This window comes from Somniosus microcephalus, chromosome 14, assembly GCF_052327205.1.
Source record: "Somniosus microcephalus isolate GS21.2 chromosome 14, FLI_Smic_1.0, whole genome shotgun sequence".
In the NCBI taxonomy this organism is placed as follows: Eukaryota; Metazoa; Chordata; class Chondrichthyes; order Squaliformes; family Somniosidae; genus Somniosus; species Somniosus microcephalus.
This window is the reverse complement of record NC_141000.1, coordinates 87,395,027-87,411,154: the sequence shown is the minus strand read 5'-3', so window position 1 is coordinate 87,411,154 and position 16,128 is coordinate 87,395,027. Positions and strand designations below refer to the sequence as shown.

The window sequence follows — 16,128 nt, the reverse complement described above, 5'->3', positions numbered from 1 at the left end:
GGGCATCAGCACCCGACCACATTGCTGCCCAGGATGCCAGGGATGGCCTCACTATGGCCAGGTTTACTTCACTTGATGCTGTACACCCTGGCTGCCACATTATGTGCCAGGTTGGCACCACCCCACACCAACACCATAAAGCATCCCTACAATGCCCAAGCCATTCCTTTCACACTCATCACCATTGCGAGGGGTACAGCTATGTCTCACCATTCACTGCAACTTACTAAGTCACTTCCAAAGGTGCACACACATCCGTCCAAGAATGCAAAGTGTTGAAAATAAAGGTTTCAAAGTTTGACACCACATTAACAGAAACTTTACATGAACATTGGCTAAAACACCCAAGTGCCTAGTTGTTGTTAGTTGGTATGATTGGACTAGGATGAGGGTGAGTGTGAGGGGCAGCTAGTGAGATGGAGAAGTGATAATGTAGTTAGAGAGGGATGGGTGGAGGTACAAGTTAGTGTGAGTAAGGACGTGCAGGAGTAGGGTAGGGAAGGCAAAGTGATGGGGCTGTGATTATAGGTTGAGTGTGGCTTTGCAGTAATGTTTCATGATCTACTGAGATCATTGAAAGTTTTGTGCCACTGCAGCTTGGTCCCCCTGATGACATCCCTGCTTGTGTCCTCCTGTGCAATATGCAACCAGGCTGCGTTGATCTCCTGGGGAGGTCTCTTCCACCCATGGGAAGGGAAGAAAACCTCACTGCGTGCTCAGACTCCCTCCATATCATGGGAGAGCTCGGGTGCAGCCCTGCACCTTTGTGCAGTGCTCGTCAATATTTGCAGCACCTCAATGCCGTAGAACGCTGACAGCACAACTGTCAAAATAAATTTGCGCATGGTCCCTTTAAGGAAACCGGCTGATGATGTGTCATCAAATGACATCATCAGGCCCACTTCCTTCAATTGGCTGGCAAATGCACTGGGCGGGCTTAACAAGCCCAATCAATGTAAAAATCATTCTACAGAGCGGGATGGAGCCAGCAGCGGGGTCAGGACCTGCCACCGACGTCGCCCCCCACGGACCCGCCGAAGTAGGGGAAATCTCGGCCAAAGGGCAAGAACGGCAATGACAGTGTGCAGAATTATCATATCATTGAGTCACAGAATACCCTGTAACACTAGGTCACCATTTTAAACACTAGCAGAAAAATTGCATGTGGGGCTTTAGTCTTATAAAACCCTACGTTTAATGCTGTTAACAGACTGTTTCTTTCTCGTGATTGGGAATCAATGTGAAAGGAACATTGTACAACTGTTCTCCATAGAACATTCATGTTTGTGCTAAATTTCATTCTGAAATCATCTCCTACATTTTAATCCATCACAGTCTTACAAAGGAAAATAAAGTATATGAGAGTAAATATATCATTTTCTACAAACGCAGAAGAGAGGAAAAATATTGATTAAAATTATAACAGGCAGACCCTGAAATTGGCATAATACGGAAATGAGAAAAATATGTGAAATGAGAAGTAACAGGATATGCTTACACTGAACTGATAGGTAAATATACAGTATTTGAGGCACAATGCTGGAAAGAAGATCTGACTGCAAAATTCTGCAGAAATAGCTATGCCTAAGACTCTGCGTACAAATGTTGCTCAAGTTATTTCACAAAGAAACTGGTATTTTGCCGTGTATCACTAATTCAGAAATGCAAATTTTGCTGACCTACCATGTGTACTCAGTGGATCTCCCGTCGCCTTTTTAATTACCAATTAAAAATGAAAACGAATACAACACCGCCAAAGGCTCACCGAGTTTATCTGCTGAGTAGCTGGACAAGGAAGTCCTAAATTTGATCCCCAGCCTGTGCTGAATGAGCTGATCTTAACCAGGGCAGTGGTAGATTAGCACTGCAGCAATTGGCTTCAGTGCCCCTAGATTAGCGAGGAGAGAATTTGACGAGAATTCCTTGCTTGCTGTGTGTGGAGAACTGGGTACAAATGGAGTTGAAGAGAAATCATCCCAAATACAAATAGATCCACATGTTTGTATTCAGCCATACCCTTACATTGTTTTTTGATCCTTTATATTCCAGTGAGGAGCATAGCTTATCAAATGAATAACAGTGTAATCTCCAGATATATATTATATATATGATAATGATATGATAGTCTTAAACACTGCACTGGTCCTGATTGCTATCTGTGACCCCTGGTTGCGGTGTACATGTATTTATATCGTGAGGAAAGGACTAGCTCAGCTGTAATGTCCCCACCATCAAATAGCTTGGTGATACTTGCCATCAAGGTGAATTAACTAAATACTGATGAATTAACTATTAGTTGGGCACCAGAATGTGCCCAGCACCTGTTCAACTATACTCCAGAAATGAATAAATGGATTCAACAATAAAGGCAAGGGGAAAAAAATTGACAAGAAAAAAAGATATTTGCAATGTAAAACTGTCATGGAGTTTACAATAGTGCATTGCCCTGCCAAGGGGTGGGCCTGTGCGGAGGGTGTGGCCAGCTGGCCCAACACATTTGGTCTCTCTGATGCCTGGACTGAGAGTGCACTTCGGGTGTGCTCCGCCTGTCCAGCACTCAGGCAATGGTGGAGGGCCAGGAAAATGAATCTCAATAATTCCTTCTGATCAAATCCCCTGGTGAGGTCACCAGTACTCTATATGTTTCAATGCCAACAAAATGTGCAGAAAAATGATTTGAGAGCTAATCATATTTATTTTTAAATGTTTGCAATACTAATACTGAAACTCCCACTCAAGGAGTGGGAGTGTTGTTTCTGGAAATTGTCTATGAGGTAGATCACTTTAGCAATAAAATAGCTTGAATCTCCTGAATATTTCTAAAACTGCCAAAAACATAGATATAAATTTATTATATCGATTACTTGTAACAGCCTAGAGGTATTTGTGATTTCAAATTATATTTTCATTGTTACAAATCAGCTCCTTGAACGTGGCGACTTTGCCTGTAGCGCTGGGAGCACTGTGCACTATGTGAATATGATGAGGGCATAACAGCTGTTAATGATGTTTCAACTAAAGAGAAATGACATCACAGGACAAAAAATAAACAATTAAACAGATTACTGGCCATTGACACATGGATTAATATTAAAGTGGTACAACAATTTAACTCAAACTACGACTGAATTTTCTTCCCCCTCTCCTCCCCTGCATATAGTTGCTTAGCATCAACATTTATGAATGCATAATATATTAAAAGTTGATGCTAAGAAACTGTATGCAGAGGAGGGGTATAAGTGTCACATTTGCTTTTTATAGCAGTCCCCCATCATGCTCTTCCAATTCACTTTCAGCACTGGAGCTCTGCTAGTTTAAGTTAAAAATTATTGGTACCTCTAGGAATTAAAGATTTTTGAGAGAGTATACATGATTTGTACTGCCCTTGATTGGCTGGCTAAGGGCATGTCATGGCAGCCCAGTGTGAACACTGTGTCTGATGCCCCCTACAGCAGTACAGGAGTGGGTATTGGTATTCCGATGCATTGCACCCTACACACTGCCTCAGAAGAATATTTATGAATCCAAATGTAATAATAGTGATGGTTTAGTGGGTAAATGCATTGCTTGGTATGTATTGAACTATACAGATCAAGAAGGTTTCAGATTCAATCCCTGGTCTGTACTCAGCTAGGCAGCAGTAGAAATGTTGGGCCGGATTTTGCAGTCAGCAGTGAATGAATGGCGCCAGCCAATCATTACACTTACACTTGCCCACAGACTTTCTGTGGAGTTTTGTACTGGAACTTGCTGTGATTAGAAAGCCATTTCGGCAGAGCACCCTCTACAGAGGATCTGGGACCTGTGTGAACAGGACAAACAACTGTGTATCTCCTTAACCAATCAGATGAAAGAATTGTTACTGAGCAGTGCAGAGTCTGAACCAGGAAGTATAAGTTATAATATTTAATTCAATGCCAAATCATGTACAGAAAACAAAATAGAGAGAGGGAAAGAAAGATGGAATTAAGAGAAAGAGATAAAAGAGATAGAAAGAAAAGGTAAAGAAAATATTTAAATCTTTCAATTTTTTTAAATCTCCAACAATAATTAAAATCTGAAGGAATGAGACTCCACACTTGTAAAAGATAATTTTCAGTACCAGAGAGGCTGGTTGGCAGTAATTAAAACTTACTTACACTGGAATGGACAAGCCCTAACTTTTTCTGGCGAGTTTAGTGTGTATCTAGCCCGCAAGTACAGCAACTTCACGCCATTGCATGTATTTGAATGCAGAGTCTCTCAGCGAGATACTGTTATAGTTGAGCTTCTGGAGGAGCAGGACAACTCGGACATCAACGTTATGATTTCTGCGTTTAACTGCACGTGCACGGTCGCCGGAGGTTGCTGTGCGATTTACACTTTAATAACGGTGAACGCTAATAGTCTCCCCATTGTTTTTACCGCAAAATTCGGGCCACTATTTTTGGCTTCAGTATCCTTATGCTGGATGTGAGGAACTCAGTTAGGGTAACTGCTTGATAACATTTAGTGCTGTGATGCCCACATTAATTGAATAGGCTGTTGAATCTCATGGTCAAAGTTCACACATGAAGAATGAGAACTTGGATGAGATATCAGAGAGCTCCTGGTGTTTGTGGAGCTGTATCCCACTGCGTCAGTCACTTCAGGCGAACAGAAAAGAAGTTGGGGGGAGGGGGGAGGAAAGGAAATCGGAAAATAAAAACCAAATACAATAGCTTCTCACCAAAACATGTGAACATTTCCAAGCCTTGAACTAAATGTATTTTAATATTTTCTTTCACATTTCTAGATGAGTTATCTTGTAATTTTTTCACCCCTTCAATCTTCCTCTTCTACTATTCTGCTGAAGGCAATGACACATGCAGTAGTTGGTTCAACAGGTGGCAGTTTCCCTCCAATTCCTCATTTAAGGACCAACTTTTCATGAGTGAGCCTAGATAGTGAGTGCCAATAAGTTATTTGACTGTGGGCATTGGGTCATTACAGCTGAGCCTCTTTCTGTTCTCACCCAAAATTAATAGATAAAAGGGATCACTGAACAGTGACAAGAGGAGATATGTCAGAATTTGAACCTACAACACTATGCTCCATTTTTTGTTTGGTTCAACAACTATTAACATGCACTGGGCACAGGCCTTCACTTTTCAAACAATAAAATTGAAACTTAAACAAAATGGGAAAAGGGGGCATGAAAAAATCCTGACGAAAATATTATGGAAGGCAAAATAGACAAACTATAGATGACAGCTTGGACTAATAATCCATTTGCACTAACACAATGCAGTTAAATACCTTATTACACTTTGGTATGCAAGCTTTAACAGAACAACAAAAACTGATGTAGGGAGACATAAATTCAAAGACATAAAAAAAGGGAAAGAAAATTAGAGACTTAGAACATGCAACATAACCATAAACAAAAACAAAAGATTGGCACAGGTACTAAAGACACAAACATTCGCAAAGGCAATAAGGTTAAACCCCGAAGAACAGTATACAAAACCTACACGCACAAAGACACAGCAACCCATAGGCCCTGATATTGCAGTGTTTCTGATGGCGTGCTCTCAGCGTACGCCATCGTATTCCCTTTGAAATTCCCCGCAAGTTCCGGATTACCACATGCGCTTGCACATGCACGAAATCCAGAACTTGTGGCTTGTCAATGTATGTGTCGACAGGCCATCCACAGCGGGTCCAAAAAAAACAATCGCTGGCGCAGAATTGGGCTATTTGCCCAGCGACTGGCCAGCAATTGCCCACGTATTACAGTTGATGGAAGTAGGCATAGGGCCTGCTTGCATCAGCATAAGGGGATATCTAAGCTTTAAATTAAACATTTATATATCTTAATTATGCACATACACTTTATTAAATGGGTTTATGCAAATATTGGCCTGAGAACAGTCTTAGTGATGTTTAAAATTATCAAAAAATTACATTTTTATTGAGGTTGGTGCAATGAAGGAACTTGTGAATAAAATTGCAATTCTGTACATTGTGTAATTATTAGATTTGGGGATTCCATTGCATAACATTAGGGGATTCCCTTCGTAAATGATTGAAATGGAATTCTCCTGTCATTGGAGGACCAGGCCCACATGATCCCAGGTATGCTTCCGAGCCCCCTGCATCCCTGGGATTCATGGGCCTTTATGCTGCCCTCCGCCTCGAGGCCCGAGACTGCAACCTTTCCTAGCCTGGGTGTTAGGAGGTACTTTTGTAATTGTTTTGCAGGTCAGAGGCGTACTCCAGAGGTACGCCTCTGACCGCAATTTCTAGGCCATTATGTTTTTTGTTACCTTGGTATAAAATGGCCAAAATCCTAAACGTGGCCCATACTTGTATAATACATAAACTATTGGGCTAAATAAAATCAGTTATCCTGGAGATCACCAGTGAACTGGACCAGCCATATCAGTACTTTCACCACAGGAGCAGTACAGAGGCCGAGTACTCTGCGACAAGTGGCTCACCAGCCGACCACTCAAAGCTTCTCCACCACCCACAAGGCGCAATTCAGAAGTGTTTTGTTTTAGATGTGTTAACTGATGTTGTGCTATGTGCAGTCACATGTTATTATACCCATAATATTGATGGCTCCAAGAGGATAGTATTGACTGGGTAACTCATCAAAATTAGTCGTCTTACATTGTGGAAAATGTTCAGCAACAGGAAAAAACAAATAGGCCCAACCACCTTTTTGCTTGATCTCACTCAGTCTACCTGCCTTTGCCCTATCACTATATCTCTCATATGTTTCTATACAGAAACACATCTAGTTGCTTCTTCACATCTTTGTACTATTAGCTTCAATGGCCTTTCCTGGTAACTTATTGCACAAGTCTATTAAATTTTGTGCAAGATGCTACCTGTTACCTCTGTTCTTCCTTCTTGCTCTTAACTTCCAATTTTCTCACTTGCTTTCCACAGTATTTGAACTCATCTGAATAGTGAACAGTGCTGGAGATGGTATTTTAGCTTTCAACCTTTTTAAATTTTCAACCAATTTGCAAAGGCTAAAACTGAGCTTTGCTAAAATAATAAAACCTTCTTTTTCAAAAAGTAGTATCCCCAGCAGGAACTGAACCTGCAGCTCATGCACAGCAACCTACAAAGCTTAGGAGATCTCAGTGCATATCTAATGTGCTATTTTCTTTGCACCATGTTCCAAATTATGGCTCTCAAATAGAAGAAGCAATAAATTGGTACTTAGAAACAAGTACCGACGTTTGAATTTTGTTTTAAATTTGACCTTTAATCCACATGGAAGCAGGATGGTCCTCTGAATTTCACTTTAATATTCCTATTTTCCATTTCCAATATCTCAGGATAACTCATTTCACTACACTGTGTACACACTTTCCTAATGATTGTGATTCACTATATAAAAAGGTAGGCATATTCCTACCTTGGTTGAATTGCTAAAATGGTTAGCACCAGAATATACACCAATAATACTCTTTAACATTGTGCAAACAGAGCACCATATTTTAAATCTCCATCGGTTGTGCAGCATTATCTGTGTGCTGCAAGGGAGAGTTAGAAGTAATAAAATCTCTATTAATAATGTATAACCTACCAGTGAAGACGGGTTTGGGCGTACGACCATTTTAACAACCAGTTGCACTTGTGTCCATTCCTCCAGGAACTCGAGTAAAATGCCAACAGTCCTACAAAAGTTTTGCTCCAACCAGTTGCAAAGTTCAACAATATAATTGTTTTGAGACAATTAGAAGCCTTTGTGTAGCTTTTGTTGCAAATCCTTTGGAAACACTTAAAAAAAAAAGATTCTGTTCTACTACAATTGGAATTGCCACAGAGGTTTAAGAGAATGTACCAACTTGTTAAAAATCTGGCCTTCGGTTCAGATACAAGCGCAGCATTCCGCAGTACAATTCCTATTACTCATGCTCATTATTCAGAATTCCTGATCCAATCATACCATTTATTTGGGAGAATAGAGTTCATCCAATACAATAGTCACAGTCCAAGTCTTTACATGTATGATTCAGTGCATCATGCGAGCCTGAGTCACGAATTGCGCTTTAGAAATAACATTGGGATTTCAAGGCTTTTGTAGTTACTAATCGAAAAATGTCACCGAAAATATCCAATATTTTAAATTTCAAACGAATGGTCTCATTTTTTGTTGAAAATTGTACTGAACTATCAATTAGCGTATAATGCTGCTAAAATGTAATTAACATATCTATATTTATATACTTTCACTCGGTTTTGGTGCGTATAATGGTTTCGTTCATTCTCGTAAATGAATAACTTTGCCTTGAAACATAGTGGACGAGTGCATATATCGATCTTAGCTGAAATATCAGTGATATGGTGGACCATAGTAACACGTAGGGTTATTATTATTATTTAACGTAGGCAGGTAGAGAGAGAGGATTAAAGGGAACATTGGGAAATATCCCTAAAATAGCAGGTGATCTAATACATAAGGTAGGTAAAGAACGATAAACTCGTCGTTGGACAGCCATGTTCATTCATCGAATGTTTTTTTGCGGGAGCTAGCGGTACCATCGCATTTACTACAAAGTTAAACGTAGTTTAACTCTTACCTGCCAAGCAGAGAATGGGCATCCACCATGAGAATCCAGGGACCCACATTTTCAGCGCCTTTTACATCCCAAATATTCTGTTATAACTCGATATCATTTAATCCCCGATTATGAATTAAATTCCGATTTCCCATTGTAATCTCTCTCGGTGTCTCTCGCAAACTGACAGACACAAAAGTATCAAGCCAGGCTTTAACTGGCACCTGTTACTCATCTACCGTGGGGAGGGGTGGGCATTTGCATGAACCTTAGCAAAAACAGACCTACAAGACGGAACGTGGCCTTAGGCATTCAAATAAAAATGGATGTAACATGTAGCTTTTTATCGGTTCACATATCGGCTTGAAACGAAGTCGAACACAGAAAGCAATTCCAAGGACAAGTGTCACAGATTCCCCCTCTCTGGCAATGGACTTTTCCAATCACATGGCTTCATTGATACTGCTTTGGGCTCCGCTGTAGTTGAAATTGACAGCGTTAGGAGATGTTACAATGTCAGCAACTAATAAACTACAACCTTATTTCATTCATTTGGCAATTTTCTTATTTTTTAATTACTGTATTTCCTACTTGCTTCGCTTTTTTGTGTGTTTTATGTGGGTCAATATGTATAGAAATATAAATTTGAATTCTAATAAAAATGTACCAAACACAGGGACTTTGGACTTAAGAACGTAAGAAATATGAGCAGGAGTAGGCCATTCGGCCCTTCGAGCCTGCTCCACCATTCAATAAGATCATGGCTGATCTTCTACCTCAACTCCACTTTCCTGCACTATCCCCATATCCCTTGATTCCCTTAATATCCAAAAATATAACGATCTCTGTCTTGAATATACTCAACGACTGAGCCTCCACAGCCCTCTGGGGTAGAGAATTCCAAAGATTCACCACACTCTGAGTGAAGAAATTTCTCATCTCAGTCCTAAATGGCCAACCCCTTATTCTGAGACTGTGACCCCTGGTTCTAGACTCCCCAGCCAAGGGAAACATCCTCCCTGCATCTACCCTGTCAAGCCCTGTAAGAATTTTGTATGTTTCAATGAGGTCACCTCCCATTCTTCTAAACTCTAGAGAATATAGGCCTAGTCTACTCAATCTGTCCTTATAGGACAATCCCCCCAGCCCAGGAACCAGTCCGGTGAACCTTTGTTGCACTCCCTGTATGGCAAGTATATCCTTCCTTAGGTAAGGAGACCAAAACTGTACACAATACTCCAGGTGTGGTCTCACCAGGGCCCTATATAATTGCAGTAAGATGTCTTTACTCTTATACTCAAATCCTTTTGTAATAAAGGCCAACATACCATTTGCTTTCCTAATTGCTTGCTGTACCTGCATGTTAACTTTCAGTGATTCGTGTACAAGGACACCCAGGTCCCTCTGAACACCAACATTTCCCAATCTCTCATGATTTAAAAAATACTCTGCTTTTCTATTTTCCTAACAAAGTAGATAACTTCACATTTCTCCACATTATATTACATTTTCCATGTTTTTGCCCACTCACTTAGCCTGTCTATATCCCCTTGAAGCCTCTTTGCATCCACCTCACAACTTACATTCCCACCCAGCTTGGTATCAGCAACAAACTTGGATATATTACATTTAGTCCCCTCATCCAAATCATTGATGTAGATTGTGAATAGCTGAGGCCCAAACACTGATCCTTGCGGTACCCCATTAGTTACAGCCTGCCAACCCAAAAATGATCTGTTTATTCCTACTCTCTGTTTTCTGTCCGTTAACCAATCCTCAATCCATGCTAGTATATTATCCTCAATCCCATGAGCCCTAATTTTATTTAATAACTTCTTGTGTGGCACCTTATCGAATGCCTTCTGAAAATCCAAATACACCACATCAACTGGTTCCCCCTTATCTATTCTGCTAGTTACAACCTCAAAAAACTAACAGATTCATGAAACACGATTTCCCTTTCATAAATCAGTGTTGACTCTGCCCAATCCTATTATTATTTTCTAAGTGCCCTGTTACCATGTCCTTAATAATAGATTCTAGCATTTTCCCTACTACTGATGTCAGGCTAACTGGTCTGTAGTTCCCCATTTTCTTTCTCCCTCCTTTCTTAAATAGTGGGGATACACTTGCTACCTTCCAATCCGTGGGAACCGTTCTAGAATCTATGGAATTTTGGAAAATGACAACTAATGCATCCACTATCTCTATAGCCACTTCTTTCGAAACCCTAGGATGTAGGCCATCAGGTCCAGGGGCTTTATCGGCTTACAGTCCCATTAATTTCTCCAGTACTATTTTTTTACTAATACTAATTTCTTTTAGTTCCTCATTCTCGCTCGACCCTCGGTTCTCCACTATATCCGGGAAGTTTTTTGCATCTTCTTCCATTTAGACAGACACGAAGTATTTGTTTAATTTCTCTGTCATTTCCTTACTCCCCATGCAAAATTGACCAGACATTTTGTGGCAGCGCTAAATACTACCGCCACGATCTCCTGCGCCCATAGATCATGATGTCAGTCGAGCATGCGACGTCCCGATAGTGCCCCAGACTGGATTTTGAGTGGCGCCCCCTGCCTTTTCACTTGCCGCTAGCAACGACAGGTAGAGGGGAACGTTTTGCAGTCGGGAAGGGACTGGGGAGCGCTATTTAAAGGTGGCCGCTTCCTGCCTTTTTTTGTCAGCGACATTTTTGCAACACGCATTCTGAGAGAGAGAAAGAGAGACTTCTGGAGAGATTCAACGCTGTGTGAAGGAATTTTGGGTACTGAGCAACACTTTGCAGGTTCATTTTGATTTGACCTACCTTGCATCGATTTAGAAGAGACTTAGGGGGCTGCACTCTGAGCTCTGTCCCTGGGCCTCTCCATTGTTCTTTCCAGCAGAATTGATGCTCTCCAGGCCGAGATTCAAGGCTGCAATGAGTAAGGTGTGGCTGGAGAGCAATATCGACCCTCCCCTTTAAGAACTGGCCGGCGCCAGTGTGTCTGTGTTCCATTGCTAACTGACATCACATGAGCTTCGTCAGCACTCTGTGGTAGCGCCTCACTCCTCGGTGTTAGCGCTTTAAGAGAGGTGTGTAGCACCTGATTTAGCGCTCAAATCACCTCCATGGGTAATAGAAGGCAAATTTGCAGTTGGAGGCGATAATTAGTGCCAGGTGCTAAACTTTGCGCCCGGCCGATAATTGCGCTCCAAACGGGGCGATACTGAATTTCACCCCCTATGTCTCTCGCTAGTTTACTCTCATATTCTATTTTCCCTTTCTTGATCAATTTATTGGTCCTCCTTTGTTGAATTCTAAAATCCTCCCAATCCTCAGGCTTACTACACTTTTTGGCAAAATTATAAGCCTCTTCCTTTGATCTAATACTATCTTTAACTTCTCTTGTTAGCCATGGTTGGACCACTTTTCCTGTGGGGTTTTTGTGCCTTAAAGGAATGTATATTTGTTGTAAATTATGTATTAATTCTTTAAATGCTAGCCACTTCTTCTCTACCATCATACCTTTTAATGTAGTTTCCCAATCTACCTTAGCCAACTCGCCCCTCATACCTATGTTGTTTCCTTTGTTTAGATTTAAGACCCTACTTTCAGATTTAACTAAATCACTTTGAAACTCAATATAAAATTCTATCATATTATGGTCACTCTTCCCTAAAGGCCCCTTTACTACAACGTTATTAATTAACCCTTTCTTTTTGCACAATACAATAGCCTGTTCCCTAGTTGGTTCCTCAACATACTGATCTAGAAAACTATCTTGCATACATTCCATGAATTTGTCCTCCACACTATTACTGCAAATTTGGTTTGCCCAGAATATATGTAGATTAAATTCCCCCATGATTACTGTATTACCCTTATTACATGTGCCTCTAATTTCCCGATGTATACGCTGCCCTACATTAAAACTACTGTTTGGGGGCCTATAAACAACTCCCACCAATGTTTTCTGCACCTTGCTGTTTCTTAGCTCCACCCAAACAGATTCTACTTCTTGATTATCGGAGCTAAGATCCTTTCTCTCGACTGCCTTTATCCCGTCCTTTATTATCAGGGCTACCCCTCCTCCTTTTCCATTTTGCCTATCTCTTCTAAAAGTTAAGTATCCTGGAATATTTAGTTCCCAACCTTGGCCAAATTGCAACCACGTCTCTGTAATGGCTATTACATCAAACCTATTAATTTCTACCTGCGCTATTAATTCATCTATTTTGTTGTGAATGCTTCGCGCATTCAGATATAGTGCCTTTAGCTTTGACTTATTTCTATTTTCCCCTGATGTCACCTTAATCAAATCAAATCAAATCAAATCAACTTTTATTGTCATTGTTAGTGCACAAGTGCAGTACAACGAAATGTAGGCTTGCGGCTCCCGAGAGTGTACATTTAGATTAAGACATTTAAACATTCAACATACATTTGGCTTGTAATATATTAACATAAACATAACCATAATAAAGAGCATTGGCAGATGTGCAGGCTTTAGAGTTTATTTGTGGAGTTCAGTAGGATGACAGCCCTGGGAAAGAAGCTGTTCCTAAATCTGGTCGTACGGGTGCGAATGCATCTGTAGCGTCTCCCAGATGGCAGGAGGTCACTGATGCCTTATTACCTTTGTTACTCTCTGTCCCTTCCTGACCTACTCTGCTTATTTTTACCCAAAACTCTACTCTGCTCTAGTGCCTTGACATTTCTCTCGCTGCTTTTAAATTTACTCTTTCCTGAATCTGCCCATCCCCCTTCATTAGTTTAAAGCCTTATCTACTGCCCGAGTTACTCGGTTCGCCAGGATACTGGTCCCAGCCCGGTTTAAGTGGAGCCCGTCCCAATGGAACAGCTCACTCTTTCCCCAGTATTGGTGCCAGTGCCCCATGAACTGAAACCCCTTCCTCCCACACCACTCTTTGAGCCACGTATTTAAACCTCTAATCTGTTTGTCCCTATGCCGATTTGCGTGTGGCTCAGGTAACAATCCAGAGATTATTATCTTTGAGGTTCTGCTTTTTAATTTGGATCCTAGCTCCTCAAACTCCCTCAGCAGAACCTCATTCCTAGTTCTACCTATGTCGTTGGTTCCTACGTGGATCACGACAACTGGATCCTCCCCCTCCCAGTTCTCCTCCAGCCGCGAGGAGATGTCTTTAACTCTGGCACCAGGCAGGCAACACAACCTTCGGAACTCTCGGTAACGGCTGCAGAGAACAGTATCTATCCCCCTGACTATACTGTCCCCTACCACAACTACATTCCCTTTCACCTCCCCCCACTTGAATGGCCTCCTGCACCATGGTGCCATGGTCAACTTGCTCATCCATCCTGCAGGCTTTTCCCTCATCCACACAGGCAGCAAGAACCTCATACCTGTTGGACAAGGGAAAAGGCTGAGGCTCCTCCAGCACTGCACCCTTACCTGCTTGAGTTGCAGTCACACCCTCCTGTCCTTGCCCACTAGCCAGACCTGTACCACTACCTAACCAAGGGGTGTGACTGTTTCCTGGATCAAAGGTAACTCCCCATCCCTGATTCCCCGCAATGTCTGCACCTCAGACTCCAGCTCAAAAACTCCGAGCTGAAGTTCCTCAAGAGGTAGGCACTTACTGCAAACATGGTTGTCCGGGATCACAATGCTCTCCACAAACTCCCACATGCTGCAGTTGCGGCACGCCGCCTGCACTGCCATCTCTATATGACCTTATTTTATTTTATTTAATTTAATGTAATTTGTAATTAGGTAACTTAGTTTACAGTGTAGTTTCTTGACTACTTACTTGATCTAGACAAAGTTATGGGTACTGAAATTGAATGTCTGCTTGTAACACAAAGCACTACAAATAGTTTAGACAAAAAGCAGCAACTCCTTACCCAATACTTACCAGAAATTCCCACTCTTTCCATTTTCCCAAATAAAACATTCTGTTTAAGTACACTCCGTTTTAATCTTGCTCTGTGCTCTGACTGTATAAAACGTACTCGCTATGTAATTGCTATGAAACTGTCTATATTAGTATAAAGCCACTTAGACCGACATTAATGAATTTAGTTAAGAATGCCTGCTACATTATTCTCAGCATGGAAACTTGACAGTATTAAATTACAAATTGTAACGCTTGTTTCATTTTGTGATGTATTATCTGTATATACAGGTACAGGGTTACACAATTTTACTGCAACAGTGCAATGCACTTGTGGTATTCAGACACTTATCAACCGGCAGAGGCATGACCAGAATTGATAACCTGGTCAGGAAAATGGGGCAATAATCCTGATTCTAAATGTTACATTCCAACCTACTGGGCTCCAGAACAGCAGAAGCTAAATACAAACTAAAGTGGTCATTCTGCCTATTTTAGCTCATCCATTCAGCCAAAACAAACCTTACAATTCATCCCCCCCCCTCCCTTCTGTCATCCAACTGGAACTTGAGATTTTCGCCTCCACTACCCTTCTGCATGTTGATTGTTTTTGGTGTGACGATGCTCCTCTCGAGTGACTTGACCTTTTACCACATTTAGTCTATACACTTTGTTCTGATTCAGCAGTGCCATCAAGCAATACCTACCGACCAATAATCTACTGACTGACATTCCGTTCCGATTTTGTAAAAGCTACTGGGCTCCAGACCGCATCACAACCTTGATCCAGACATGAACGCAAGAGCTGAATGCCAAAGGAGAGATGCGAGTAGCTGCCCATGACCAAGGATGACACAAAACAACCCTTGCAACATTGAGGTTGAGGGCTGGGCAAAGAGAAACCCTCTAGTGGCTGGAATCATACCTGACACAAGGGAAGATGGTCATGGTTGCTGGAGGTCAATCATTGCAGCCGCAGGACATTGCTGCAGGAGTTCCCCAGGGAAACCTCCTCTGCTCAACTATCTTCAGCTCCTTCCATCCTTCATAAGGATAGCAGTTGAGTTGTCTGCTGAAGATTCTACAGCATTCAGCTCAATTCATAATTCCTCCAATTTTGAAGCAGCCCATGCCCAACAGGACTTTGACAACATCCAGGATTGGGCTGACAAGAGGCAGATAACATTTGTGCCAAATGAGTGCCAGACAATAACCATCTTCAACAAGAAAATGCTCAATACATCCCCTGACCTTCAGCAACATCATTATTACTGAGTCCTTCACCATTCACCTCTTAGGAGTCACCAGTGAGCAGAAGATTAACTAGACTAGCCATATCAACACTGTGCTACAAGAAGACATGGAGGCTGAGTACTCTATGACACGTGACTCACCTCATGACCCTGCAAAGCCTCTCCACCATCTACAAGACTCAAGTTGGGGCTATAATGGAATACTTATCATGGGCTTTGATAGGTTCAGCTGTAACAACACTCAAGAAGCTTTACACCATCCAGGACAGAGTGTTTTGCTTGATTGGCACTCCTGCTACGTACTTAATATTCATCCCCTCCATCACTGGCACGCTGTGGCTGCAGTATGTACTATCTACAGGATGTACTGCAGCAACTTAACAGGGTTACTTTGACATCACCTCGCTCGCCTGCAATCTCTACCACCAGGAAAGACACAACAGCAATGTCATCAGAATACCTTCATCTCC

General features: G+C 41.6%; 1 protein-coding gene across 2 annotated transcripts in view; it reads right to left on the bottom strand.

Annotated features, from left to right (window-relative positions):
* The window catches only part of ildr2a (immunoglobulin like domain containing receptor 2a), a 153,751-nt gene extending 144,959 nt beyond the window's left edge, over positions 1 to 8,792 (bottom strand). The window contains exon 1 of one of the 2 annotated variants that reach the window (XM_086006882.1): positions 8,565 to 8,792. In XM_086006882.1, the coding sequence (XP_085863008.1) occupies positions 8,565 to 8,613 (49 nt within the window). In that variant the 5' untranslated portion in view covers positions 8,614 to 8,792. The remainder of the gene's footprint in view (positions 1 to 8,564) is intronic. The other variant, XM_086006883.1, reaches the window with a different exon arrangement.
* Between the last annotated feature and the right edge of the window lie 7,336 nt (positions 8,793 to 16,128).